The sequence below is a fragment of the Acomys russatus genome, chromosome 14, assembly GCF_903995435.1.
Source record: "Acomys russatus chromosome 14, mAcoRus1.1, whole genome shotgun sequence".
In the NCBI taxonomy this organism is placed as follows: domain Eukaryota; kingdom Metazoa; phylum Chordata; class Mammalia; order Rodentia; family Muridae; genus Acomys; species Acomys russatus.
The window spans coordinates 25035044-25060699 of NC_067150.1; the positions used below are offsets into that span (position 1 = coordinate 25035044).

General features: G+C 42.9%; 1 protein-coding gene across 1 annotated transcript in view; it reads left to right on the forward strand.

Moving 5' to 3' along the window:
* The window catches only part of Prdm10 (PR/SET domain 10), a 107829-nt gene that overhangs the window by 38494 nt on the left and 43679 nt on the right, over positions 1-25656 (forward strand). Inside the window, exons 3-9 of the mRNA XM_051156119.1 lie at positions 403-567; positions 2578-2637; positions 11199-11406; positions 13110-13351; positions 15890-16093; positions 21591-21663; positions 23517-23634. Of these exons, the coding sequence (XP_051012076.1) occupies positions 403-567; positions 2578-2637; positions 11199-11406; positions 13110-13351; positions 15890-16093; positions 21591-21663; positions 23517-23634 (1070 nt within the window). The remainder of the gene's footprint in view (positions 1-402; positions 568-2577; positions 2638-11198; positions 11407-13109; positions 13352-15889; positions 16094-21590; positions 21664-23516; positions 23635-25656) is intronic.

The following is a 25656-nucleotide window of genomic DNA, read 5'->3' on the forward strand; positions in this document are numbered from 1 at the left end:
ATTTTTATGATGTGTTGAAAGCAATTGCTTTTAGGCTTATACCACAGAGCAAAGTTGTGTTTTGTATTTTGGCAGTGGTGTCATGCAGGAATCTGCAGTGGCTTTTCCAGGATCAATTAATTGCCCCCTCTTGAGTCACCAGAAGTTGTCTGTTTATACTGGATTTTTAAGGCAAAAGAATTCAAGTCAGCTCTCTAACATTAAGCAGTAAATTACTGACAGGGTCCATGTGTCCTGCCTTCTGGGCTGTAGCTCAGCAGGGTGAAGGCACATCACTCTTCCTTTTCCTTCCTTGCATTATGGGTATTTCCGCTCAACTGTGCTTCATTGGCTGTATGTGTTTGTGAGTTTGATTTTGCTTTATAAAGACAGATGCAACATGCTTGACTGCTTTTTCCCCAGGTGCACTTTGTTCCGGATGCTGGAACTGTGGCTCAGATTGTATACACTGATGACCAAGTCCGTCCACCCCAGCAGGTGGTGTACACAGCAGATGGTACCTCCTACACGTCCGTAGATGGTCCAGAGCACACACTGGTGTACATCCACCCAGTGGAAGCTGCACAGGCATGTGAAGAATGGGTTTTGACTTGTTTACTAATTAATACACCAATTACGTTCACTGTGGGTCCGCTGTCTGTCCTGGATGTTTTGCTTCGGTAAACATTCAGATAAGATTTGTACTATCAAGGAGTGTATAACCAATTTGGCAATGAAAGAGATGGTACATTTATTTAAATTATACGCAAAAATGAGTTAGAGCTCCAGTCTCATGTCAGCCTTTCTCTCCACTGACCACTGAAGTGGTTGTCAATTTGTTGCCTTTACTGAGTGTCCAGCACCAAGCATTTGTTCTGTACACACCACATAGTGTATAGCTAAATCAGAGTTGGCTCACTGAAAGCATACAGATTATTTCAGTGAAGTGTGTAAGCAAAGGATCCTTCTGCTAGCTCACGCTGTTGTTTGTTAGTAATGTACTGGTATAGGACTATAATAGAAGCTGAGGCAGATACTCACAAAAGCTTTACAGTATAGCTTTTATTTTTTGCCACTGACTTGGAATTTCTGGAAGAGTGACACAGATATTCCACAGATATTTTTGGCACTTTACAATGTACAAAGTGTATATAATGTCTTACATACATACATGTTACATAGAGTACCTATGCACAGGTCCCACATACCGTACTCAATTATACTAATGAAGGCCGAGGATATAGTAAGTATGCAATACATTCTATTACTATTATTATTTCTTCATTTTGTGTTTCATTTTAACCCAGATGTTTATGCATGCTAAGTGCATGCCCTACCAGTGGCCTGTAGTGACAGCCCCTAAACCTTTTTTTTTTTTTTTTTTGAAAAAGAGTTTTTGACATAGCTCTGGTTGAACTGAAATTCATTATCATGTAGATCAGGCTGGCCTCAAACTCACAGAAATTTGCCTGCCTCTGCCTCTTGAGTGATGTGATTAAAAGCATGTGCCACCATGCCTGGCTTCATTTGATTTTTTTTTAATGAATATTTTTATGGTAGAATCCTTGTCATAAAATTGTCCTTGTGTAATATTTAATAAAGAGGTGCACATCACTTCTAAGAAAGCTGAGATTCACCTCATGAATATATTTCTAGTCTTTACAGAGATGAAATTCCCAAATGCTTAATAGGTACTTTAGGAATGCCTTGGCTTATTGTTAGTCCTCTAGCTGTATTAAAGTACGACCCGAGACTGTATGTGAAGGAGAGCCGTACTTAAGTGCTACCTTATTATAGTGTTACTACATGCCTGAATTTTGGTAATATTTTAAATGTCAAATTGAAGAAGTCTCCAATTCCTGTACCTGTCCTTCCTAGCTCTCTAGAACCAGGCTTAAGCAACTTTTATTCCCATAGATGTATGAAGGCCATGGGCAAATCAAAGTCTTTCAAAAGATTTAGCTGAGTGACTTTTTCTGGACTTGAGATGCTGACAATGTCTTAGTTGTCAGGGAAATGCCCCTTCTCTAGTTGTTAAGTGTTTCTGATGGTTACATTTCCTTTTTACCATTATTATACCCACTGGCTTTATCAAAACAGAACCCGTGGACTATAAATTCGATTTATGTTCTTTCTACTCTTTTGGCATTAACACGTGTTGCTGTTGTAGAGGCTTATAACCCTGTGTTCCTGACACTCCTCTGTGTACTCCCACCTCTCAGCCCCTTTCTCTGACTCACAAGTCTCCTCTGTGAGTAGAGTTCGGCATGAATGGTGCACTCCGTTCACGGCATATCTTTTGTGTTTCCATGACATGCCTTTTTAATTAGCTGTGATGTTCAACCTCAGGAGAGGCTCTGCTTGAGAGTAGAATATTGAAGCATGTTAGTCTTTTGGGATGGTTGCTCACTCAATCTCTGGAGCGTTGTGAATGAAGGGCCAAGGGTAGGAACACTGTCTTTATCTCCTGTGTTAATGAAGGATTATGAGCTATGATTCAAGATAACTCTCCTAGGAGTTGGTGCTTTGCAGAGTAATTTTTCCTGTGTAGGTGAGCAGTCAAAAGATCTATTGATATGTTTGCTTGCTTTTCTCTAGACTCTGTTTACAGATCCAGCCCAGGTAGCTTATGTCCAACAGGATGCCACAACTCAACAGGTAATGAAAAGTCCTTTGTGCCATTTGGAAGTATTAGGGTGGCTGTCGTGTTTCTGCAGTGTCCTTCTACCCCTATGGCAGCTCTGAGTGTTTGTTTGTTTATTTGTTTTATGTACATTCTTTAACTTCTTTAATGGAAACAAAGCAAAACAGAACATAATGCTAGCATGCTGCAGTCAGTTTATTGGATAGCCTGCTAATAAAAAGTGCTTGACTAAGAAAATTGTAGAAGTAAGCATATACTGCTAAGGGAGATGAGACAGGAGGATTTGTTGAGTCCAACCAGTCAAGATCAGCCTAGGCAAAATAAGTGAGCCATTCTGTCAGATGATAGACAGACAAACAAACAAACAAACACAAATGGGATATTTGTTCAAGTTTCCAATGAAAGAACGATCATGAGAGAGAGAGAGAGAGAGAGAGTGAGAGAGAGAGTGTGTGTGTGTGTGTGTGTGTTTTGTTTTTTTGGTTGGTTTTTTTGGTTTGTAAGACAGGATTTCTCTGTGTAGCCTAGGTCTCTCTGTAGACTGTCATCGAACTCATAGAGATCCACCTGCCTGTGCCTCCTGAGTGCTGGGATTAAAGGCATGCACCACCACTGCCTGAATCATGAAGGTTTCTTGTTTTGTTTTGTTTTGACCTGGTGCCACTGTAACACTAGCACTTGGGAGGCAGAGGTTGGAGAGTCACAGGTTCTAAGCCACATTGTGCTACATAGCTAAGCTCTGTCTCAGGAGAGAGGCTGGGAGAGATGACAGAGCACACACATCATTATACCTTCTGAAAGCTGGCAAGCCTTTGCCCTGGCCATTCTCAGGGCGTTCCTCATCAGTAACTTGAGAGAAATTTCTTTCCCAGATAATAAACAAAACACCATTTTCATCCCCTAATGAAGTAGAGTTCTGGGTGGTTGCTGTCAATAGCAGTCTGAAAAAGACTGACGAGGAGTATTATGATGGGCCAACCAGATGGTAGCAAGTCCCTCAGCTTTCCTGTAACTGGAGAGGGATGGCTGCTCACTATATGTGCCTAGTGCTACATACTTTCCATTGTGTCATATTGTGGGAGTGTTCAACCCAGAAAATGGCATCTCAACCTGACTGAGTCTGTGGAGTGTTCTGCAGCTGACAGGATGCATGGCAGAGAAACTGAATGAGTCAAAAGATATATAAGACTTATTGGTGATATCTAGCCTATGGACTCCAGGAAAAATGGCCTGTGGTTTTATATTTTTGTTTATTTTTTAATTTTAATTTTATTCAGATTACAACTCAATTGTTATCCCATCACTTGTATCTTCCCGTTCCTCCCTCCCTCCTGCTTTCACCCTGTTCCCCTCCCCTAGGTCTAAGACCGAGGGGGACCTCCTCCCCCACTATATGGTCATAGGCTATCAAGTCTCATCTTGGTAGCCTGCTTATTCTTTCTTTGAGTGCCATCAGGCCTCCCCACCAAGGGAGATAGTAAAATATGGAGTACCAGTGTTCATGTTAGAGTCAGTCCCTGCTCTCCACATAACTGTGGAGAATGTCCTGTCCAGTGGGTAGATCAGAGTAGGGGTTTGATGTTTACTACTTGTATTGTCCTTGGTTAGTACAATAGTTTGAGCAGACCACCCTGGGCCCCGATCCACCCATCACGATGTTCTTCTTGTAGGTTTCTAGGACCCTATGGGTCCTTCTATTTCCCCATCTCCTATATTTCTCTTACCTAGAGTCACTCCTTGGAATATATCCAGAAAAATGCTCCACCATACAACAAGGACATATGCTCAACCATGTTCATAGCAGCCTTATTCATAATAGCCAGAACCTGGAAACAGCCTAAATGTCCCTCAGTTGAAGAATGGACAAAGAAACTGTGGTACATTTACTCTATGGAATACTACTTGGCTATTAAAAACAAGGAAATCCTGAAATTTGTGGACAGATGAATGGAACTAGAAATGATCATACTGAGTGAGTTAACCCAGAAGCAGAAAGACGCACATAGTCTATATTCACTTATAATTGGGCACTAGACCAAAAGGCATGTGCTACAAAAGTCTTTGCTTATTTTGTTTTTAAGACAAGGTCTTGTGTATTCTAAGATGCTGGGCTTGAACTTACTATGTAGCCAAAGATGATTTTTAACTTCCTGATCTTCCTGTCTTCACTTCCTATACACTGGATTACAGGCACGTACCATCACATTCAGTATGTGTCCTGGGAATCGAACCCTGGTCTTCTGTGCATTCTAGGCAAACATTGTATTAGTGAAGGTACATCCCATCCAGGTAACCTGTTTGGGTTTTGCTGCTGTTTTGTGTTGTTTTAGTTTGTACAAGTATTCTACCACTGAGCTATAGTCCCTGGCTTTTCCCACAAATAATCCCTAGGGAAAAGAAGAGAAAGGGAACTAACAGACTTGGATGTATCAGTGCAGTGAATGCTGTAAATGGTTTTCATTTGGAGCCTGATTATTGGAACCAAGTGTAAAAAAAAGTAAAAAACCAAGTGGGAAAAATAGTAACACTAATGGATTTTTGTTTTATTTTATTTTTTTAAAGATTTATTTATTTATTATTATGTATTCAATGCTCTGCCTGCATGTACACATGCAAGCCAGAAGAGGGCATCAGATCACGTTATAGATGGTTGTGAGCCACAATGTGGTTGCTGGGAATTGAACTCAGGACCTCTGGAAGAGCAGCCAGTGTACTTAAACTCTGAGCCATCTCTCCAGCCCCCACTAATGGATTTTAAATTACACTAAAGGATAGTAAGTTCTTAGAAATGATGATATGTAAACTATAAGGGTCACTGAATGTATACACACACACACACACACAGGCAGAACTAAAGATAATAGTCTATATAGTGTAGGTTTTGATTTATAGTAATCTAAAGAAGGTGGGAGATCAGTTAGTGTTTTGAGTCTAAATGGCAGTATATGAAGTTTGTTGCACTGTTTCGCTTGATGCATTTGAGATTTGTTCTTATGAATAAGAAAACTGTGTTTGCCAGGCATGGTGGTGCATGCCTTTAATCCAAGGACTCAGGAGGCAGAGGCAGATGGATTGCTGTGAGTTTGAGGCCAGCCTGGTCTACAAAGAGAGTTCCAGGATAGCCATGGCTATTACACAGAGAAACCGTGTTTCAAAAAACTATGAGAGAGAGAGAGAGAGAGAGAGAGAGAGAGAGAGAGAGAGAGAGAGAGAGAGAGAGAGAACGAACTATTTGTATGTTTGAGATAGTCTCTTAAGTATGGCTGGCCTCAAGTATGAGAGTCTCCTGCCTTAGCCTCTCATGGGCTGGGATTACAGGTGTGAGCCACCATGCCTTGTTTAAGAAAATTATTTTGGGGCTGGAGAGATGGTTAAGAGCACTGGCTGCTCTTCAGAGGTCCTGAGTTCAATTCCCAGCAACTACATGGTGGCTCACAACCATCTATATCCTCTAATGTCTTCCTCTGGTCTGTAGGTTTACATGCAGATAGAACACTCACATACATAAGTAAATAAATCTTTTTTAAAAAATCAAAACTATTTTGACAATTCTTTGTAAATTGCTTCTGGGATATTGAAGAAATCTATATTTCTGCCAACTATATTCAAATGCCTATTTTCAACTCTGCTGCTGGTATATTTGCCTTCGTTTCAAAATTTGCCAATCTGATGGGCAAGATGATGTTTTGTTATTTCACTATTGAGGCATGTTTTAATTGATGGTTTTGTTTCCATTTGCACCTCAAAGGGCCCTTCATCTTCTCCAATCTCAGAAACAATCTGGTCCTTTTATGTTTTGTGTGAAAGGAAAGGTGGCTCTGTGAACCATGGCATTATAAAATAGTGTATGTAGCTGTTGCCTTAGAGCCTTGCTTGAGTTTGTCCCTTCTCTTCTTCACATTGGGATCAAGGTCAGGGCCTTGTACATGTGGAGTGGGACACTACCATTGATACATCCTCAGCTCTGTTTGTCTCTGTCCGTCTTTCTCTCTCTTTCTTTCTTTCTTTCTTTCTTTCTTTCTTTCTTTCTTTCTTTCTATCTTAGTTGAAAGGTTTCTTTTTTTGTCTTTAGTGGTTGAAAAATCTGTTTGAAGCCCTTTTTATGTGTTCATTCCTTTGTCTTTAAGAGAGGTGCCAGTGGAGTACAGACATGGACCCACTGCTCTTTTTTTTTTTTTTTTTTCTGAAAATGAGCATGTGTGATTGATTCTCCACACACAGAGAAGAAAATATGCTTCCTTGATACTTGAGCTCAGTAGGAGCCACAGAGCATTCTGTCATATTCACTGTTGTCCAGGGTCATTTCCTGTTTACGTCTCAGATGAACCGTGTCCTGAAATGCATTGTGTTGATTTGGAATTATTCACGGGGTGGCATTAAGTGGGAAAAAGAAAGTGAACAATAAGTTTAGCAAATTCTTTTTTCTTCCACTGTGTTTGATGGTACAGTGGTAAAACGCACAGGACTAACAGCTTCCTATTAAATTCTTTTCTGTGTAGACCAGGCACACACCACTCACTTATCCACTGCCCAGCCCTTACCAGGAGCATGTGTATAGCTTGTTACTTAGTATTCAAGGAGGGGTGAAGTTGGGGGTATTTACCTCCTCTGCTGCCTTCCTTGAATAGACTAAATTCTCCAGGAGCTTTTGTGATGTAGTGGAAAAGCCAAGTGGTGGCAGAACTTGAATTTCATGTCCGCAGCTTAAGGGATGAAATATACCTCATCCGAAAGGAACTTAGATGCCTACCTAGCACTCAGTAGATGCCCGGTGAATTGGAGTTAAGCTGACTTGTCGAGCATCCCACTGTGTGCTCTGGTCTGTGCTGTCTACGGGCAGACAGTGCTCACCCAGAAATGCTCTTGGATCCTTTCCCACAGTAGTTGTTGATCCAGGTATTCTGTGTTCCGTCTGCTTCAGGGTCAGTCCTCAGAGAGGAAGGTTGTCATTACACAGTCATGCCAGCTTTCTCAGCAGTGTTGAGAAGCCAACAGAAACCTTGCCCAACCAGAGTTCTTGTAACCGCATCTATTGAAAAAAAAAAATGCATTGCTGTGGCTTTTAGAATAACTCTGGGTTGTGCACTGCATCTTATTGCTGGGCTCTGTAGAAAGACAAAGACTTTACAGAGAGCAGAGGTGTCTGTGTGCCGTGGTTCAGTGGTGATAGCAGTCGTCACTAACACTGGCATTGAGCTGAAGTGTCTTAGAGAGGGTGGGGTAGACCCACTCAGCGTGGTAGGTGGGAATGAAGTGCTTCCTTGCAGGGCATGCTTGAGGAGGCTGCACTGCCAGAAACCCCCTTTTCTTCACTTCACCTTCAGGGGCCATCTGTTCTTTGTTGAGGCTGAGGCAGAGTATCTTCCTGTTTCTCTCCCCTCCACCCATAAAAATTTTCTAGAAATCCCTGAGATGCTCAGATAGAATGTAGTGTAAAAGTCTAGGCTTTTGGGCTCAGTGAATGTACGTTAAAACCCCAAGCATGCAGGTGCACACCTGTTATCAAAGTTACATGGGAGGTGGTGACAAGAGTCATGAGTTCAAGGCCACTCTGAGGTATTATAGGGCTCACGTTGATTTTTGTGACAAGGTCTCTCTATGTATCCCTGGCTGTCCTGGAATGCATAATGTAGACCAGGCTGGCCTTGAACTCACAAAGATCTGCCTGTCTCTGCCTCCTGAGTGCTGGAATTAAAGGCATGTATGGCCATGCCTAGCTACATGGGGCTCTTAAAAAAACAGTTGCCGTGCTTGGTGGCATATACCTGTAATCAGAGGTTCACAGGTTGAAGGCTAGCCTGAACTACATAGCAAGATTGACTTAAAAAATCAGAGGAAGATAGTGGGAAAATAACTCGTATCTGGAAGTTTAAGCTTACTGAGTAACTTAGTCTACTAAGTTTGCATGGGAAGGTGACTGTCGTATGCTAGCGGATGATGCTACATCCACAGACACACACAACTCACTAGGGAATAAACAGATGCAAGATGATCAGGGAGCTGGAAGTTTGCCTATATGAAAAGTGAATGAGTTAGGAATTTTGAGTCCTTGAGTATTTGTATCATATGACAGAGAAGTTAGACTTCTCCATGGAAGCACACAGGGAAAGGCCTAGCTTCCAACCAGCAAGAGAGGTGCATGGGGAGATGTCATTAAACTCTTCACAGATGTTCTGACTGCCTGGAGAGGAAATAAGGTCCAGAACTGCTGGACAGCCAGACTCTGTCTCCAATGGCAGTAGATGCTCAGTGCACCGGAGGGTCAGGCTATCAGACGTAGCTTGCTGGAGAAGTAGAACACGGTTGCACTTTGGAGGCAGGTGAGGGAATAACATCTTAGCAGAGGAAACCAGCATATGGGAAGATAGAGAAAAAGCGAGTGGGCACATTCAAATGATTCAATAAGGAGGACATGGTTGAATGTGGTCAGAAGAGAGGACACTGGCTAAAAGGAATTGAGGGTGGTTTATTTTATTTTTTAATATTTATTTATTTATTCATGTTTTGGTTTTTGGAGACAGGGTTTCTCTGTGTTGCCTTGGCTATCCTGGAACTCTGTAGACCAGGCTGGCCTTAAACTCAGTGATCCTCCCTGCCTCTGCCTCTTAAATGCTGGGATTAAAGGTGTGCACCCCCCACCCCCCTTGAGTGTAGTTTATAACACTGTAACACTCATTTTGTAGGACGCTGTTTCTTTTCTGCATGTGTGTTGAGCAACATTAATCCTGTATGTCACCTAAATATTTGCTTATTTGCAACACTGACTTAAAGTAAAAAAAAAGTTCACTTCTTTTGTTCTTTCCAAAACACTTAAGCCTCTTAGAGTGTTTCAAAGGAGAGCTATCAGCTATGAAGTTATACCAACCACATGTTATGCCCTGTATTTAGATTTAAAAGCAGGCCTGTAGCTTAGTGGTAGAAAGCTCTGGCTTCCCTTCTCAGCACTGAAGACAAAACAAAACAAAACACCAAGGTGAGACGAGTAGTCCCAAATACTCAGCAGACAGCAGAGTCACTTGAGTCTGGGAGTTTGGAGAGCTTGCCTGGGCACATAGTAATTCTGTCTTTGAAAAATAACAAGCTGGCTGGGGAGATGGCTCAGTGGGAAAAATGCTTGTTCAAGCATGAGAACTTGAGTTTGGGTTCTCAGAACCCACATAAAAATTGGGCATGGTTGCTGGGCAGTGGTGGCTCACTCCTTTAATCCCAGCACTCAGGAGGCAGAGACAACCTGGTTTACATAGTGAGTTCCAGGACTACATAGAGAAAAACCCTGTCTTGAAAAACAAACAAACAGGGCTGGAGAGATGGCTCAATGGTTAAGAGCACTGTCTGCTCTTCCAAAGGTCCAGGGTTCAATTCCCAGCACCCACATGGCAGCTCACAACTGTCTGTAACTCCAAGATCTGACATGCTCACATCAATGCACATAAATTAAATAAAAATATTTTAAAAAAAAAAAAGAAAGAAAAACAAACAAACAAACAAAACAAAACAAAAAGAACCAACCAACAAACAAAAAGGGGGGCATGGGGGTGTGTTCCTGTAACCCCAGCACTGCAGAGTCAGAGATAAGTAGATACCAGGAGCTTGATAGCCAGCCATGCTAGCTGACTTAATGGGCTCAAGGTCAGTAATAGACTCTGTCCCAAAAAATAAAATGGGACTAGAGAGAGGGCTCAGTGCTTAAGAACATACACTACTCTGCTAGAGGATCCAAGTTCAAATCCCAACACTCACATCAGTTGATCCACAACTATCTATAACTCCAGCTCCAAAGGGATCCAGCACCTTTGGCCTCTGTGTGCACCTGCATTCATGGACACGCACACACAGACACAGACACACACACACACACACACACACACACACATATATATGATGATATATATGGATGATGATATAGATGGGGAGTGAGCAATCCAATGTTGATATCTGACCTCCATATATGCATGCATATGCAAGTGTACTCACTCAGACACTTACATAGTACACATCATAAAAGCACACAAGTTCTTAGAAAAGCAAAGTAATTGAAAAACCCTCTTCCCTGCATGACAGTCACTTTTAGAAGGAAGGAGAGACCTTTGTCCTAGATTTAGTTCAGATATAAAGACTGCAGACTTCACAAGCATCCCCCGCAGGTTTAATGGACAGATGCTATGTATGTACTTGAAGTCTCTTGGAATACCTCCATTAAGGTCCATTAAGCCGATGTGAAATGTCTTGTGCAAGCAAGGAGAGGAACTAGATTTGAACCAGTTACTGGTGTGTGTCAAAGGCTTTTTACTCTGCTCAGATATGAGGCAAAAGGTGAGGAGGGATGATGGGGCTTGAGAGCTAAGGGCATTAGACAGCTGAAAGGAAGTTAGATTGTTGGAGAAAGTTGCCTATGGATAAAAGCCATTCCCCGCCCCCACCCCCCAGAGCTTTGCAAGAAACTAGGGTGAAAAATATATTCTGCCAAGAATGTATTTGTTGTGCATACATGTGGGTCCTAGTTCGCTTAAAAGAGGTGCCTGCTTGCTTTGCCCCTCAAGCTTGTGTCCAGGCCTCATTACCTGTACATAACCAGGTGCTGCCTTCCATTGAGAGTGTGGACGGTTCCGACCCGCTGGCAACTCTACAGAACCCGATTGCCAGACTAGACACAAAAGAGGAAGAGGAAGAAGAAGAGGATGAAGATGAGGATACAGAGGAAGAGGAGGAAGAAGATGCTGAAGACACCGATGTGGATGACTGGCAGCCTGACCCACCCAGGCCTTTTGACCCCCATGATTTGTGTAAGTGTAGGCACTGGACTCTTCGAGGGCGGTGTGTGGGAGTGTAGTCATGTGCGCAGCAGAAGTCCAGCCCACAGTGCGACATCACCTCTCTTTCTTCCCAGCAGCCCTAGGAGGGAGGTCATGACTCCTGTTTCGTTTTTGTTTTTACTGTAAAGAACTTGAAACCCAGAAGAGGTTAGGTACCACCCAGGGTCACATGAGTGGGCACCCGGGCACCCACACAGGGGCTCTTAACCGCTGCAATGAGTTGGCCTAGGTCAGGTCTCTGCACTGTGTTGCTTTGTCTCTCTCTTTTTTAAAAAAAAATTATCTGTATTTTATATACATTCACATTTTGCCTGTATGTATGTCTGTGTGAGGATGTCAGATCCCTGGGAACAGGAATTACAGACAGTTGTGAGCTGTCATGTGGGTGCTGGGAGTTGAACCTGGGTTTCTCTAAAAGAGCAGTCCGTACTCTTAACTGCTGGTCCAGCTCTCCAGCCCTGCTTTGTGTCTCAGGCTGCAGCACAGATGCCCTCCACAGCCTGCATGCCTTGGAGACCCTTACCCCAGCTCTGGGGAGCAGGCCCCACCCCACCCTGAATTACTCTTCTCTCCTGCCTGCTCAGGCTTCTGTGTTTACCTACCTAACCATTGCTTCTTTCTGTGGATTTTCATGCCCACGTGGCAGACTGACCTCATTCACTTTTGAGTAACCAAAGCTGTTCAGAGTTTGTGGCTTCGCACTGCCCTCATGGGCCTTCTGTCGTGTTGGTAAAACTTGTCTCGGTGGGGCCAATACTCAGCCTCATATCTAAGCCCCGTGTAACAAAGAACTTTGTTTTGATTTTCTTTGAATTTATACATTTTCAAGGCAACTCCTTAATCAAGATGCACCGAAATCCACTTTATCTTATAAACAGTAATACAAGTCACTCTGCATTACTTGAAAATTGTAGTAATTGTGGGTACCTAAACCAGGTCACCACATAACCAGAGGGGGTGGGACTTGATGCATATGAACTCTGCCTGGCCTGGTTACTTGTCTCTGATTTGTGACCCTGAGTATCTCTTTTGGGTTCCTCTTGCAAAGGGAGTGAGCATGCCTGGCTTGAGGCAAAGAATTCCAGCATGAGTTGAAAAATGTGTGTCCTGCCTGGGCTTGGCTAATGGTGCTGTCTGAGTCATAAAGGAAGGCATCCTGGTGATGCTCGCCTTAGCATTCTCAGGCCTTGCAACCTGAAGTGAATAGCATTCTCTGTTTGCCTTAGACTACCCCTGTGCTACAGTTTCTCAAGTTCATGGGGAGGAAGTGGATTAAGCAGTACTGTCAGGATTGATCACCCCCAACAGGATTATTAAAATAGTTTGTTTCATCAGATTTTGTAACATTTAGCTAATAAGCTTTTCTTTTTTTTTTTTTTTTTTTTCTTATAGCTGATTTGTAAATCGTGTCCACTAGTTGAACCACTATCCCTCAGGGAGTTAAGTCATAGTTTGCATATTCTAGCAAGGACAAAGTGTGAATTTAGGGGGAAATTGCAGCATTCTCACTGGGCTATGAAAGGGAATATTCCATTTTATAATGGAAGGCCAGCCCCCTAGTAGGAATTAACTGAACATTGGCTTGAAAACTTAGATTTGGATTATTTTTAGGTTAGCACCCTTTTCACTGGATCAGGAAACTTCGAGGCATCTGACTTTGCTCTCTCTTGCAGGGTGTGAGGAGTGTAACAATGCACATTCTTCTGTGTGCCCGAAGCACGGCCCTTTGCATCCCATCCCTAACCGGCCTGTGCTCACCCGGGCCAGAGCGAGCCTGCCTCTGGTCCTTTACATAGATAGGTTTCTTGGTGGTGTGTTCTCCAAAAGGCGGATTCCCAAGCGCACCCAGTTTGGCCCAGTGGAGGGGCCACTTGTCAGGGGGTCGGAGCTGAAAGACTGCTACATTCATCTCAAGGTAAGTTGGGCTTTCTCCCACTTCACTTGTTCTGTTAAGGCTTTCCAAGAGGCACTTATTTTTACAGAGTCTCTTTTTTCCGTTTCATCCCAGCTGGTTGCTAGTTTTCTTTTCATGCTTTAAGTTGCCTGTCTGTAAGCTTGCTCTCTGTCCTCAATAAACTGGAGATGGGAATGGCAGCTGCTTAAGGCGGCGTATAATCACTTGGAGATAGGTAGTTCTTGGGAGTTATAAGTACTATGCTGTGCTTTAATCCTAAAACATTGCAGGGTGCCTGGGGAGAGACAAAGCACTCGCCATGCTTTGTCTGGCCCAAGGACCAGAGTTGAGATCCTCAGCACCCATATGGCAGTTCATAATATCTACAGGTCTAGTCCTAAATGCTAATGCCTTCTTATGGCTGCCATAGGCACCAGGCATGCACATGGGGCATATACATGCAGGCAAAACCCTCACACATATTAAATAAATAATAACAATAATACAAGCCTAGGGCTGGAGAGATGGCTCAGTGGTTAAGAGCACCGCCTGTTCTTCCAAAGGTCCTGAGTTCAATTCCTAGCAACCACATGGTGGCTCACAACCATCTATAATGTAACCTGATGCCCTCTTCTGGCCTGCAGGTGTCTAAGCAGACAACATTGTATACATAATAATAAATAAATCTTTAAAAAATAATAATAATAATACAAGCCTAGTAGGTATGCTGACCCACCCCTCGTTCAGTAATCTGAAAGTGGAGACAGGATCCTTGGAGCTGCCTAGCTAGACTGAATCAAAAAGATCTGGGTTCACTGAGTGAATAAAATGAAGAGCTATTGAGGAAGCCGGGTAGTGGTGTACACACCTTTAATCCCAGCACTCAGAAGGCAGAAGTGGGCATATCTCTGAGATCGTGGTCAGCCTGGTTTACAGAGAAAGTTCCAGGACAGTCAGAGCTACACAGAGAAACCCTATCTAAAGAAGAAGGAGGAAGAGGAGGAGGAGGAGGAGGAGGAGAATTATTTCTTCCTCTGACCTCCACTTGCATGCACACACATGCACACTGCATACACCTGCGGGGTAGCTTAAAATAGAAATGTCTTTCTTAAAGCTCTGAAGGCTGCCAGGCCAAGATTGAGGTGTTGGCAGTGCTATTTTTTTTCTGCAGTGTCTCTTCTTGATTTGAAAATGGTTATCACCTTGGTGTGTCCTCACAGGTTCTACCCACTGTGCTTGTGTTCATACTCCCTCTTATTGGATTGCAGCCTGCCTTGATGATGTCATGTCAACTTAATCACCTCTTTAAAGGGCTTGACACAAATTAGTCACATTCTGAGGAATCAGGGTTATAGCATTCCCACATGAGTTTTTTGGGGGAGCGGGGAGAACATAAAATCAAACTTTGTTGTTGTTGTTGTTGTTGTTTTTGAGGCAGAGTTTCTCTGTGTTAGCCTTGGCTGTCCTGGGTCCCTTTGTAGACCAGGCTGGCCTGGAACTCACAGCGATCCACCTGCCTCTGCCTCCCAAGTGCTGAGATTAGAGGTGTGCACCACCACGCCTGGCATAAAATTAAACTCGGTATACTTTCTCTTTTGTTTATTTCATTTTTGTTTGCTTGTTTGCTTCTTTTTTCTTTTCTTTCTTTTTCTTTTCTTTCTTTCTTTTTTTTTTTTTTTTTTTTTTTTTTTTTTTTTTGAGATAGGGTCTTTCTGTGTAGCTCTGGCTGTAGTGGAACTCCCTTTGTAGACTAGGCTGGCCTCAAACTCAGAGAGCCACCTGCTTCTGCCTCTTAGGTTCTGGGATTAAAGGTGCATGCCACCATGCCAACTGCTTTTCTCTTCTAAACAAAATGATGGTAGAAGACTGGAAATGTAGATTACTTGGTCTAATGCTCCTCTGCCCTGTAATCTCAGCATTCAGGAGGAAGAGAGAGGAAGGTCAGAGGTTCAAGGCCATTCTTGGAACAGAGTAAATTTGAGCCAACCTGTCTGAACATGTTTTTACTTTAGAGTTGGTGTGGTAGCACACACATATAATCCTAGCAGTTGTGAGGCTGAGACAGGAGGATTGTGAATTCTGGGGTAGCCTGAGCTACACATCCAGGTCCCCAGAATACAGAACAGTCTGTGCCTGTGTGTGCTCTGTGTATGATGGAACAGTTGCTTGAGGCACTTCTCAGTCTTGGAATGGGTCTGTCCTGTGGCATTTTTTGTGTTAAAGAACAGTTCACAGGGATTGGCAGAGATGGACACAGCTCAGCGCCTAAGAGTATTGGCTGCTCTGGGAGAGCACCAGGGTTTTGTTCCCAGGACCTACATGGCAGCTCACAACCCTTTGTAACTACCGTTCCAGGGGATCTGATGCTGCTTCTGACCTCTGTGGACTCCTGCATGCTTGCAGTGCACAGACAAACACTCAGGCTCATAATAAAGCAAAATAAAAATATATTTAAAAGAAAATCATAGTTGATCGGGGCTGGAGGGGCGGCTCAGCAGTTCAGAATGTGTATCGCTTGTCTTGAGGACATAGTCTAGTTTCCCTTCTCTTTGGCTACAGGTTTCTCTTGATAAAGGAGACAGAAAAGACCGGGATTTGCATGAAGACCTGTGGTTCGAGCTGTCCGACGAGACCCTTTGTAACTGGATGATGTTTGTGCGCCCAGCCCAGAACCACCTGGAGCAGAACCTGGTAGCTTACCAGTATGGCCACCATGTGTACTACACGACAATCAAGAATGTGGAGCCCAAGCAGGAACTGAAGGTACAGAGCTGGAGCCTCAGCTGCCTGTGAGCACAGTGACTCTCAGGCTCCTTCCCCGAAAAGGGTCCTTTCCTGATAACTCTTTCATTGTTGAGTGACTTCAGCTTTCCTGCTGCTTCCAGGACCCCTGTCCCCCACCCCCCGACACACACACACAAAAATCTGTGAATGCTCAAATTTCTTATGCGAGCCCATACATGTCCTCACATAAATTTCAGATTATTTCTAGACTATTTATAGTACCTGCTGCAGTATAAGTGCTGTGTAAATAGTCATTATGTTTAATGTATAGGCACAGTGGCAAGCAACATCTTCACCTCAATATAGATGGTGGTTTTATTCATACGCTTTCATGCTGTTGTTGGTGGACCCTGAACAAACGGGGTTGACTGTCCTGTATTATCCTTTTAATAATCCTGTCAATGAAACACAATGGGACTAGGTCACTTTTGTGTTCATCGAGGGCCTACACTAAGGCATTAAGTGTGGGGTGAGGCCCTGACTGTGCTGGGGAGACTAAAGTTGCCAGTGCCATCGTGTATACCATAGAAGAACTACTTGTGAGACGGGAGATTTTGTAAAATGAGGTTCAGTTGTATGTACAAGATTTCTTTATCTAAAAACTTATTTTTTTCCAAAGAATTCTGTGTGCTGGCTTCTGGTTTCAGAAATAATTTTGGGGAATAATTGTTAGAATTTATTTATGACCTCAATGACATAATAAAAATTGTGCAAAGGTTCTGTATGTAAATGAACACTCTGTTCCCCCTCCCCCCCGCCCCCGCTGCTGGGGGTTGGATTTGGGTACCTGTACATGACAGGCAGGCAGTCACCCCTCAGCTACACCCTTAGCCTATGGAGTCTCCATGCACAGCTCAGCTGGCCTCAAATTAAAATGCTCCCAGCCTCAGTCTCCCTAGTACTGATCTTATGGCATGCTCTCTGGCTCAAGTGACACAAAAGTATTGTTTGTTTTGCATTAGAATCTTACAAACACACACACACCTCCTCCCATTAATTCTTTCCAGATCTGCCTGTATCTCCCTACTCCCCAACTTTGTATCCTTTAAAATACAATTAATAACACATTGATTCTGATTTCTATGGGCGTGGTCATCCATTGGATTATGGTCAGGGTATTAGAAACCATAAGACGCAGGGCCTTGTGTAGCTCAGGCTGGCTTCTAACTCACTGTGTGTAGCTAAGGAGCAACCTTGAACCCCTGGTCTTCTGTTTCCCCCTCCCAGCTGCTGGGATTGCAAGTGTACACTACCAAGTGCTGCTGCCAAGGCCTGAAAAGAGCTTCTTGGTTGCGGAAGGATCGGCTCCCTCCTTCTCCCACCATCCCCTCTTACCTGTGGGCTGGGTACAGAACCTCTGAGCTGTGCCCCAAGTTCTGTTTTCTCTTTGAAAAGAGCAGATGGAACTAATGGGATAATGATTGGTGGAACTAAATAAGAATAGTTAGCTATAATAAATGATAATAAATAAATAATAAATAACCTGGCTCAGTGGTAGGATACTTGCCTAGCATAAGAAATACTCTGGGCTTGGTACCTAGCACTACAAAACAAAACAAGGCTGGCCTTAGTGGTTCATGCCTGTGATCTCAGCACTGGGAGGTGGAGCCCAGTGCCAGACTGGTCTACATGGCTAGTTATAGGCCAGCCAGGGCTACATGGTTAGACCTACTTAAAAAGAAAGAAAGAAAGAGAAAAAGAAAGAAGAGACGAAAGACTCCATCCAACCAGCCAACCAAAACAGATAAGACGGAGGCCATTGAGTGGAGGGACCTTTGTAACGCACTTACTGTCTAGATGGGAAAGCAGGAAGACGGCTCTGCACATCCAGCCTCACCAGATGCAGAAATGCGGGAGCAGTCCTTAACTAGAGGAAACAAAGAGCAAAGACATGTTTAAATAATTTCTCAGTAATTTAAAAGATGCTGAAAGGGCTTAAGATATAGCTTGGTGGAGAGTGTGTGACATTCCAGGTGGAATCCTCGACATTGCAGTAGACAAAGTTATAAATCATCAAACTATAAGTTACTGTCTGTTAGTTTAAATTAGCAGAAATAAATGGGTACGGTATAAAGAAGGTGAAGGTTAAAAAAAAAAAAAAGTAGACACCAGGGGCAGGGGAGGTAGTTCTGTAGGCAAAGAGGCACTTACACATAGGCCTGATGACTTGAGGTCAGTCCCTTCATCCACAAGGTGGCAATGTAGAACCAGCTCCTGGGAGCTTTCTTCTGGCCTCTATTGTACCTATATCCCTACACTTGTGCATGGGTGTACACACACGCAGGCACACACACATGCACACATGCACCAAACAATGATGACAAAAAAAATAAATAAACCAGAGACTTTGATTACAGAATTACTATACTTTATAGGGTCTGAGTATTTCAGAATGGATTAAAAAAAATGTTCTTGTTCAAGTAAGACAAATCTCACAAAGTTAATCTAAGGAAACAGTTGTAAAACAAAAACAAAACAAAAACATGGTAATACTGTATTTCCTGACTTTAAGACACAACAGCTTTTAAGCTGCTCCATTAAGAAACTTGCTGGCAGTTTTTCTATTATAATTCATTCATAAAATCAACAAAATGATTGTCTCATCATCATCAAAGGATCTACTCTATATTTGATTAGAATTAAATTATAAATTATGCCCCATTGGTGTATGAGTACCAAGACACAGTTAGCACCAATACTTTTTTTTTTTTAATATAGGGTCTCACTATGTAGGTCTGGCTAGCCTGGAACTCACTATGTACTCCATGCTATCATCAAACTAATTAGCTGTCTTGTCTCAGGCTGCTAATGCTGAGCTTTTAGGCTATCCCACCAAGCCGGACGCCTTGAATATTTTCCAAGTAAGTGTTACACTTTTGCTTCTGGGATATTTTCCCACATTGCTGCTATTCTGTCTGCAAGTCTGGACACTGTACTTTCCCATTTGCTTGAATTTATTCTGAATTGAACAGTACATGGAAATTAATGAGCTTTCTGACCAAGCCAGCAGGAACTTTGACAGTTCTCCTTGGTGCCTTAGCAAGACCCTGCAGATGCTCACCAACCTTGTTTTGCTTTGAAATTTCTCTTCTGGAGGGAAATGACAGGTTTTTGATCTCCACTTGCTTGCCCAAGAGGAAGTGAGGACAGCCTAGGGCCAGCCTAGGCTTCTGCAGGAGTAAGAAGCAGCCTGCTAGTACTAGTTGCATCAAGGCTGGTGGGTGCTGGATTGTAAGATATCTTTTGTTTCCTCATCAACAATAATAAAGTGCCCAATTTGGAGGTTTTATTTCTTTTGAGGGTATTGTGGGTTTTTTTGTTTTTGAGACAAGGTTTCTGTGCAGCCCAGGATAACCTAAAACTCAGCTTGCCTTTCCCTCTCCTAAGTCTGACATTTTAGATGTATGTCCCTGATTTCTAAGGTGGAAAAACATACATCTCAGAACTGATGGACAGAATTTGTAATAGGAAAATGGCAAACTTCATAAAATATTATAACTAGAGGGATATAGTTAAGGAATTGTGGAACACAGAGTCTACAAAATGCTGTTCTATAGAAATCTTATATAAGCACACTCATATATTTAATGCACATAAAAATAATGCATGATTAATTCATTTAGCAGTTAATACACATTGAACTTAAGGTGTGTGTTCTACATTAAGAAAAAGCAGTCTTTCTCTGTGTTTAACAGACTTGTATCTAAAGGGAGAGGTGGACAGAAAGATATAAATAAACAGAGTAAGTGTCATATGATGTAAAGAGAGCAAGTAACAGGACAGCGGGCTTGACCTGGCAACGCTGGAGTCTAGCTCCAGGCTGGAAAGCACTGGGCATGCTCAAGGAGCCTGTTAGTAGGTAGTGAGAAGGCTGAGGTGTATAGCGAAGTATCAGGGAGAGCACAGAGTTCTTTGGGGTTATTAAGCCTTTTAGGCTTATCATAAAATGAGAAGTCAAAATCTAGTTTTGTTTTAAGAAGACTACCATGGGACTGGAGAGGTGGCTCTGGGGTCAAGAGCAATTGCTGTTTTCGCAGAGGACCCAGACATCAGTTTCCAGCAACCACATGATGGCTCGCAACCATCTGTAACTCCAGTCCCAGGGTCTTTGATAACCCTTTTAGGCAAAGCACATGTAATATGAAGACAAAATACTTATACACATACAATAAACAAGGACGAAGAGGAGGAGAGGAGAGGGAGGAGGAAGAAGAGGAGGCGGATCACCACCACCACCACCACTGTGACTGCAATAGGAATTACAAGGAAGAGGAGAGGCTAATTAGAAAGTCAGGTGACGTTCTAGGCAAGAGATGGTGTCTGCATGAGTGGCAGCTGAAACACTGAACACACAGTGTATCAGATCCGAGGACAGTCCTTGCTAAAGATTACTGAAGCAAATGGCGAAATAGAAGGTTTTAAATCTGAGTGCCTGTTGGGAGGCAGGGCATTTAGAATTTGAGGTGGGAAGGGCTGGCATTGGTAGAGCAATTTACTAGCACGTACAGAGGGTCGGATTCCCAGGACTACAAAAACAACACGACAGCAAAGCCATTCTTGCCTACGTATTAGGGGTGAGAGCTGAGCAGGGCAGTGCACATTTGTAATCACAGCTACTCAACCAGAGAGGCAGGAGGGCTAGAACTTGGAGGCCTGCCCGCACAACTAGGAGAGATCCAGTCTAAAAATAAAACTATAAAAGGGCTTGGGATGTAGCTCAGTGGTGCACTGTTAGCAGAGCGTGCACAAATTCCTGGCTTGAATCTTCAATCCGGCATAAACCACATAAACTCAGCACTCAGGAGAATAGAAACAGGAGGATCAGAGATTCAAGGGCAATTCTCAGCTAGCTACCTACTGAGGTTGAGGCCAGCCTGGGATTTAGGAGGTACCAATATAGAGTTGGTTGAAAATGGGTGTGACACCAGAGAGAAAAATAAGACTCAGGGTTCAGATTAAGCTTCAGGAGCAGGGACATATACAGATTAGGTAGACAGGGCTAGAGTGATGACGACAGCCAGAGAGAGTGAATAGAAGCCGAAGCTAAGGGGGTGGGAAGGAAGACCAGCCCCAGGAGAACACAGGGACACGATACGGTCCCATCATTAAGCCGAGTGACAGCATCTATGATTACAGCTGTATAAAAACCCATATTTAAATGGCAAGTTTTTAAAGGCTTTTTTTTTTTTTTTTTTTTTAGATAAAGATACTGTGAGTGTGTAAGCCTTGTGAATTTTTTCCAATAACAATTTTTAAGGAAGGAAGACGAAAGCAGGCAATGCATCTGGATCCTAGATGCCCCCATGGGTCATCTGCCAGATGGATATCATGGGGGCTCACAGCATGGCTGTTGTTGTTAATGGGTGCTTTAATGGAGCGCCCAAATTGTGTTATGCAAGTGAGAGAAGTGATCTAAGCAGGCAAAGCACAGCTGGGGATGCCTGTTGGTTCTTAATGATGTCCTTGGTTCCCATAGGTGTGGTATGCTGCGTCCTACGCCGAGTTTGTGAACCAGAAAGTCCACGACATATCCGAAGAGGAAAGGAAAGGTGCCTGCACTTCCGAGTGTGCCTTTTGTACATGTAACATCTGACTTTTTTTTTTTTTTCAGTATAGCCCACAAGATATGAGAGTAGGTTTCGTTTCCACTTAATCCTAGGATCAAATTACAATGACAGCTTTGCTTTTCTTCTCTGGGTACTAGAAAATAGTATTTAATATAATGAAAACCTCCTGTTATCAAATTAGAACCTTAGAGTCAGAGGAAGATTCCTATCTGGAATTAATCATATCTGACGACATAGCCAGGAAAGCCCTGACCTTGTTTTTAATGTAAGTGTGATTGAAGAGTAATCTCCCTACAGAGAGATACACAGATAATGAAGTGTGTACAGCTTGATTAATTTTCACAGTGAACACACCTGTGCAAATCCCCAAGCACACTTTCCTGACTTCTAATATCACACACTAATTGCTTATTAATGGATTGCATATGAACAAAATGATATGATGCACGCTCATCTTTCTGTGTTTGGGTATCTTCTGCTTGAATGTACTGTTTCCTTTGTTTCTGGAGCTGGGGACTGAACCTAAGGCCTTGGACTTGCTCAGCAAGCATTCTACCAGGTGAACATAGTTTTGAGATACATCCACATTGTTATACATAGGATGTAAATTTGTATATTACTGCTATTAGGTACTCTACTCACAATTGTATAGCAGTTTGTCTCCCTTGTTAGGGATTTAGTGTGTGGTGTAGTTAAGTAAGTACCCAGAAGTAGGTAATGCTTCATAGGTTAAAGGCATCGTCTTCTACAAGACTCACTTCAGACAACAGTTCCAGGGTTCTGTGGGTCTCATGCTACCCTTACTTTTAGTACTGTGTATGTACATACACAAATGCATGCATGGAATAATTTAGGGACTCCCTGTACCCCTGCAGGCTTCATAACTTATTGGAGCAATTTGTGGGACCCAGGAAAGTACTAAAATCAACGAGAGTTTTATAATAAAGGATATACCTAAGGACCAGGCAAACGAAAAGACATGCTGATCTTAGAATGGACTGTTTGTGTCCTCAGGACATAGCAGTCCTGGGGCTCTGGTGTCCAGAGCTTTTACTGAAGCTTTATTACATAGCCATGGCCGGTGGAGTGGTTGCCATGTGGTTAACGCAGTCTCTAGCCTCTGCCCTCCTGACATAAGACTGGCATCAGCAAGCACAAAGCACCAACCTTCACGGTTTTCTAGCCAGATCAGCTCCCACCTTGAGACATCCCAGAATAAAATCAAGTAGGATATAATAGGAGAGCCTCCTATCACTCAGGAAATTCCTGACATAGCAGTCACCTCCAAGGGGCCAGGAATAAAAGGATGATTTCTTTTCATCACCCAACTGCTGGCAGTTTCTGACTACTCTGAGGAGTGCACCTGTACATAGGCTTATGCATGCGTTTTAGGAGGTGTCTGTGCACACTCTGGTTGGGTGCACAACTGGGAAAGGAACTGCTGCTGGGTCATGCATACACAGTTGGACATTTTGCTAGATTGTATTGGACGTTGACTTTTGTTGCGATATGTCCTTACTTATGAAACTTGCATCTGAAACTGGAAGTTATCTAAGGATAGATCTTCTTTACAGAGTTTTCTGCTTGTTGAGGAGATAAGAGAGGGGAGTGTGATAGTGTGAGTCTTTTGATGTCTTACATGAATGCTTTAGAACACACGATCTTCAAAATGACTTCTCTGCCAAACTTTAGCCTTTGATTTTATAATAAGAAATGAATGCAAATAGCAGCGACTCTGCACAGTGAGATAAGGATGCTGGAGCTAGCAGGAGCTGTATTTCCCAGTGTCTGTTGATCATCAGCCATAAATTATGGTTTCTCTTCCATGGCTGCAGTTCTTCGAGAGCAAGAGAAGAACTGGCCCTGCTACGAGTGCAATCGCCGCTTCGTCAGCTCAGAGCAGCTGCAGCAGCACCTCAATTCTCATGACGAGAAACTAGATGTGTTTACCAGGTGGGCATATGAGGCAGAGGCTCATAGATTTGGTTCTCAGTGGTTTGAAATCATTTGTGGATATGTGAAAGCATGTTGTATGTGTGTACATACGTACACAAATGCATGTATGTACAGCTAACCAGGTAGGATGCCAAATACCTTGGGAAATGTTTTCTTTATCGTTATTTACTTTTTCCCAGAATAGTCCATACCTACATAGAGATCCTTTTACCTTGGTTAACTATCCTTTAACTAGATTCTGAATTGTGTTTTTGTTTGTTTGTTTGTTTGTTTTTACTATTATTTTTATTTTATATCTATGGGTGGTTTGCCTGAGTGCATGTCTGTGCACCGTATGTGTGCACTGGTGGATCTCAAAAGAGGGTATCAGATCCCCTGGAACTGGAGTGACAGACCATTATTAGCAGCCATATGGGTGCTGGAGGGTTGAACCTGGGTTCTCTGGAAAAACAGTCAATCTTCTTATTCACTGAGCCATCACTCCAGCTCCCTGAATTGAGAATTCTCTTTTTTTTTTTTTTAATTAAGACTATTTATTTATTATGTATACAGTGTTCTGTCTGCATGTATACTTGCAGGCCAGAAGAGGGCATTACATTATAGATGGTTGTGAGCCACCTTGTGGTTGCTGGGACTTGAACTCAGGTGGAAGAGCAGTCAGTGCTCTTGACCTCTGAGCCACCTCACCAGCCCAAGACAGTATATATATTTGAAGTAATATGCATCTCTGATTTTCACACTTCTCTGAGCACTATGATTTTTTCATGGGGATAAATTATATGCTTAATTTTACTATATAAAAAACAGACAGAGGAGAGTCATGTAGGATGGATTGGGCTTATGGGAGATGGTACAAAATTTAATCTTTTAAGTATGACATGGTCTTTAGGAAGCTCTTGTCAGAGAATGTTGTGATGCTGGGTTTTCAAAAGACCATTTGGATAAAAACTGAGAACATTAGCTGGGCGTGGTGGCCCACACCTTTAATCCCAGCACTTGGGAAGCAGAAGCAGGTGGATCGATATGAGTTTGAGGCCAGCCTGGTCTACAGAGTGAGTCCAAGACAGCCAAGGCTACAAAGAGAAACTTTGTCTCAAAACAAAACAAAACAAAAATATGAGAACATTAGTTTAGCGAATACTGGAGTAAGAATGAAGACAGAGCCTTGATCAAAGTGATTTAGCAGGCCAGGTGGAGGATGAGACTTCTTTAGAGAAGGGTGGTAGTAATGGAGCAGGCCCACTCTTACAGGGCTTAGGAAAGTGGGAAAGGAGATGCTCTAGAGAGAAACCATGTAATAGTTTGCAACACTGAGTGCCCACCTTGGGTTCATAGTCACTAAATAGGAAAAAGACCACAGCAACTTTGTGTGCTGTTTTCCAGCCATGAGAGTACTATTAGAAAGGTGGGGGGGTGGAGGGGGGGAGGGAAGGAAATGGCACAGGCTTGTGTGGCTTAATTACACACATCAGCACAGGGAAAATAGAGAAGCAGCAATCGCGGTGGGGATCAGAAGCAGGCAGTGTGATCTTAATGATAGTCCTAAGAGTGCCTGCTGTGGAAGCAAAAAGGACAGGGTTGGAAGTGGACAAAGAAGCTAGTCCAGGAACTAGAGGAGTGATCTGGAGAGTGAAAAGATAACTTCTGGTGGACAAGGCATGGTGGATTAAGGATGACGAAGCTTTATACTAAGGACAACAACAGCTAGGATAGGACCACAGGGGTAAATGTCCTGGGCAGGAGCAACACAATGAGATTCAAGTCACTCATGTTTGAATATCCCTAAAAGCATGTACCTGGCTTCATCGTAGCATCTTTATACTACCTTATGACTTTTGGTTTGCATGCCTGCAGTCTGCTAGATCTCTGAGGGTAACAGCTGTCACATGTCGTGATGTGTCCAGTGCGTAGCATAGTGTCTGACACATAGATAAAATGCTTACTAGCTACTACTAACAATGAGCAACTATTGGGTTTGTAGGTGTAATAATAACATTGTGTCTATATATTCATGCATGT